General features: G+C 43.0%; 1 protein-coding gene across 1 annotated transcript; it reads left to right on the forward strand.

The window, feature by feature from the left end:
- The first annotated feature begins 2,372 nt into the window (after positions 1–2,372).
- LOC129718302 (uncharacterized) lies at positions 2,373–3,962 on the forward strand. The gene is made up of 2 exons (XM_055668944.1): positions 2,373–3,841; positions 3,898–3,962. Exon 1 carries the CDS (start codon positions 3,227–3,229, stop codon positions 3,824–3,826), a length of 600 nt encoding a protein of 199 aa, XP_055524919.1. The 5' UTR covers positions 2,373–3,226; the 3' UTR covers positions 3,827–3,841; positions 3,898–3,962.
- Positions 3,963–4,172: the final 210 nt, after the last annotated feature.

The raw sequence follows: 4,172 nt of genomic DNA on the forward strand, positions 1-4,172 counted from the left end.
TGATAGGGATGTGACTTTTGAGACATCTGCAGATGCAATGCGGATTCAGATATGTGATAACATCTTTCATCAGCAGTTGGAGAGAGAATTTGGTCTTAATAAAACTACTAAAATTAATAAAAACTGAATAAAACTACGTTGAGGAAGAAGTTGAATGTAACAATGCAATTCTAAAAGCTTAATAGTAATTCAATCGAGTGGAGAAAGGTTTAATGTTAATGCAAAGTCGAAGGTCAAATATTTATAGAAGGACTCATTAACAAACCATCAAACTATATTCAGCATCTTAATCAATCTCGTTTTCTTTTCAAACAAATATTTATATGCCAGATATGATCACTGATTATTTTCTCTGGTCACAGATTTTTATTGTCAGAACACAGACACTGTTTCACCGCACGCAGCGATGTAGCCACTTTTCCTTTCCCTCGGTCTTCCACTTCAGCATCCTTGGGAGCTTCTTGTCGCTCAGGCTAGTCGGCCGTCCGGAATCGAGCTTTTTTCGATGCTCCGATTGTTGTCCAATAGTACCAAGATGTTGTAGATGCTGGAACAGGCGTATCCGACGTCCATAAAGTGACACACGATGTCCGTTTTCGACACGGCGGGGTACCGTTCTTTGAATGTGCACACTTCTGTACGGAGTAGCTTCACTGTTTTCGTTATCACGGTTGGAGTTCGACTGATGGAGCTGTCAAATTTTCTCTGCTGACTCAAGGACTACTATGATTGATGGTGCATGAGTATTTTCGTCAGTGCGTGTGAAGGTAAACCCATGAAAAATCGACAATTTTTATCCAATTTTTTAATGCAAACATTATGACGATAAGCTCTAGGGTATCTCGGGGATTCACAACCGTATTTCAACAACTCGCTGGGGAGTTGGTCAGTTCTAGCGGCTTTGTTGTTTTTCAGCCGACCGATCTCCTTTCTAACCCCCTGGAGGTCAGGGGCAGGAATTATGTCGTCATCTGCGCGTACACCACCCCGTCGTGGCCCTCTGCTACATCGCCATTAAGGTGCTCATCGTAGTACTGTTTCCACCTTTCAAACACCTCACATTTGTTAGTGAGAAGGTTGCCGTCCAGGTCCCTATGTAGCACATAGCCTTTGCGGGAACTGAGCTTCTCGTATAACTTTCGTGTTTCATTCGCACGGTACAGTTCCTCCATCGCCTCGCGATCTCGATCTTCCTCCTGGCGCTTCTTTTCCCGTAAGACCGAGTTTTGCCTGTTCCGTGCGCGTCGGTAGCGCTCCAAGTTCGCCCTCGTTTGGTGTTGCAGCAATCTCGCTCGTGCTGTATTCTTCTCTTCCACTAACTGATTGCACTCGTCGTCAAACCAGTCGCTACAGCATTACTCAAACCAGCCGCTACAGCATTACTATCTATGACCATCCTTAAGAGTAGTTGCGCCAAGTTGCTCTTCCGTTGGTAATCCTGCTTCCAGCTGCTGCACGTACTTCCGTGCAACTTCGGCGTTCCGTACTTGTCCGATGTTTAGTCGCGGTGGGCTACTTTGACGTGTGTTTCACACTGTCAAAAGTTTCGAGTGCAGGTATACTGCAAAAAGGTAATCGTCCGAATCAATATTCGCACTGCGGTAGGTGCAAACGTTCACGGCGTTCCCAAGTCCTCTAAAAAAACATACTCGATAGAGCGAAAATGATACTTTTACGGCACTTGGTCAGGAGTTCATTTTTTTCTTAGAGCAGCCACACATCTACAAAATAATCGATTGTGGGTAGCAGCAAGAGACAATAATGCGGACAAAGGAGTACTCCTCGTTTCCAGAGTGTAGTCTTAGTGATGGTTTGAGGGTCAGTTTGCAAGCAAAGTTAGCTTGGATTGGTTTTCACCGACAAAGGCGTTGAAGTCAAATGAAGGATTTTATGAATAAAAATGGAAATGACATCTCTGAACAAAAGGAATATCTGTGCAAAGTTTCAGTCAGATCAAATATGGTCACAAAAAATGATTGCCATTTTTCATGGAATTTCACTACCTAAACACACTTCTATACTCAACTAGCGTGGACGAATTAATTCAATACCTATCGAGTGAACCAATATCAATAATCGCACACCTATTTATTGACCTCCTCAAGGACCAAAACGTAACACCGCAAAAAAAACGGTTCGTTCGCCCCTGCTCTGCGTTTCATAATAAAAATCCTTGTTTTTCGAGTAAAATTACAGCCTCCCCGAAGATGTAAGTAAGATATTTTATTGCTACATAACGATGATCGTTACTCTCCATCCCCCCTATGTGACAATTCGTAACGCTCGAGGGTACCCTCTCAACCCACCAATGAGCGTTACGTGATTTATGTATGCCACCTGATAAGCGTCCGGTTACAGACTAAACAATTCGCTCTCGCAATCAGTACACAGTATTCCGACAAGCCGATCAGTTGATTACGTTGAAAAATGCTACTTTTGGTGCTAGTAGTAGCTCTTGTTACCGCAACCACCACCACCATCACCTCGACTACTAAACCGGCGACAGTATCCGCAGTGAATTTGGCCACTAGCGAGCACTTGAAAACCCTGGAACCGATTAAAACCGCCGATTCAGCTCCAATGGAAATTGAAATCGAATCGCGAGCAATTTTTAGTTCTCTGATCCCGTGTCATCCTGGCACGACTTACAAAGATGGCATGTGCCGTAAGGTTTTTCCCGAAACGTGAATATGATCGAATAGTGTGACAGTAAATATGTTTGAATATAACCTGTACGGTACGTTTCAATGTAAGAGAAAAAAAATGTCTGCTTAGAAATGGCAGCCAAGGCAGAAAGGAAAGAAAGACTATTTTTTGTGATGACATTAAATGCTGAGAAGTCATCTGAGCTTGTTTGCGTTATTTTCTATACTGGGCTACATACTGTGAAAGCGAAAATGAAACCACCAAGTAAGTTACATCAGAGTTCAAACGGTAATAACTGTTTAACCACTAGATGCAATCATCTGATGATCGAATAAATTAGAATAAAATTATTCTATGAAACTTGTATACCAACAACCGGCTCCCAAATCTGCAAAGTAGTTTAATCTTGTTCTCGGCTCGTATACCAGTAGACGTCACATTGTCTGCGGTACCTTATTCCGAGAAATAACTAATAGACGTAGTTAGCATTGTCGAGTTCACCATTCACCGCGTTGTATACCCCCAAATGTCAAGGTTAATCAAAAAGCGATAAGAATTGTCTCATCCTGCTGTACTCCACATGCAACGCAACGCTCTCAGTACGAATCGCAAACTCATCTCGAAAATGTTGAAAACCATCGTTCTTTTCCTTATTTTTTCGTTCGAGTGCCAAGCGTCACCGCTGCAGTCAAACTACAGGAAATACTTCCGTACCAGAAGCCCTGCCGCTCCCGGCGAGCTGCACGTCGAAGAAGTGCTGGAGGTGTTCAGAACACGCTCCCGTCCACCGCTCTATGGAGTTTATCACCCTCAAGTGAACAGTTTCCTCGCAAACGATGGATTCATGCGCCAGAAAGGCGCTGCCAGCACAACCCCACGCCCTCAGCTGACCACGGGTAACGTTCCGCTGGAACGAAACCCGAGAACGACCTATCCGACTCCCAGCGGAGACAACGTCAATATGGATTATACCTTCCCATTCAAACCTTTCGTCACGATTACGAAGTACCCGAGCTATGCTCGTCCAACGACGACCATCATCATTCAGGAGGCAACCTACGAGTGGACGACCGAAAAACCTAAAACAAAGCAAGAGGAGGAAACCGGTGGAACCGGGGTTACCGACGGGGACGATGATGATGACGACTATCACTATTCGGATGAGGATTATGACTTCTGAAAGATACAAACGCTGGTAGATACTATTACTATTTGTATAGTTTATCTAACTTCCATGGTTGATTTTTTTAGTTTGTATATGTCCATCCTTTTATTGAGTTTATAACTGTAATATATACTCGTAATAATTCCAAAGATTTTCATTTGTTAATTCCGCTATAAAGTATTGCATTTCAAGTAACGCCTTATAAACATAGAGAAACATCAGGCCAACTCAAACATTCCTGCTTTGAGTAAACAGCTGATCAATGAATACTGTATTCCGCGATGGCGATAGATCTATAACCAATCTAATGTTTGTTTTCGGAAAAAAACCTAGATAAGTACAATCTAGATGTGTTGATTGA

Source organism: Wyeomyia smithii, chromosome 1 (assembly GCF_029784165.1).
Source record: "Wyeomyia smithii strain HCP4-BCI-WySm-NY-G18 chromosome 1, ASM2978416v1, whole genome shotgun sequence".
NCBI classification, from domain to species: domain Eukaryota; kingdom Metazoa; phylum Arthropoda; class Insecta; order Diptera; family Culicidae; genus Wyeomyia; species Wyeomyia smithii.

Bases quoted from the DNA above. Each gene is read 5' to 3' on its own strand.
- LOC129718302 (XM_055668944.1), top strand. From the start codon at position 3,227: ATGCAACGCAACGCTCTCAGTACGAATCGCAAACTCATCTCGAAAATG.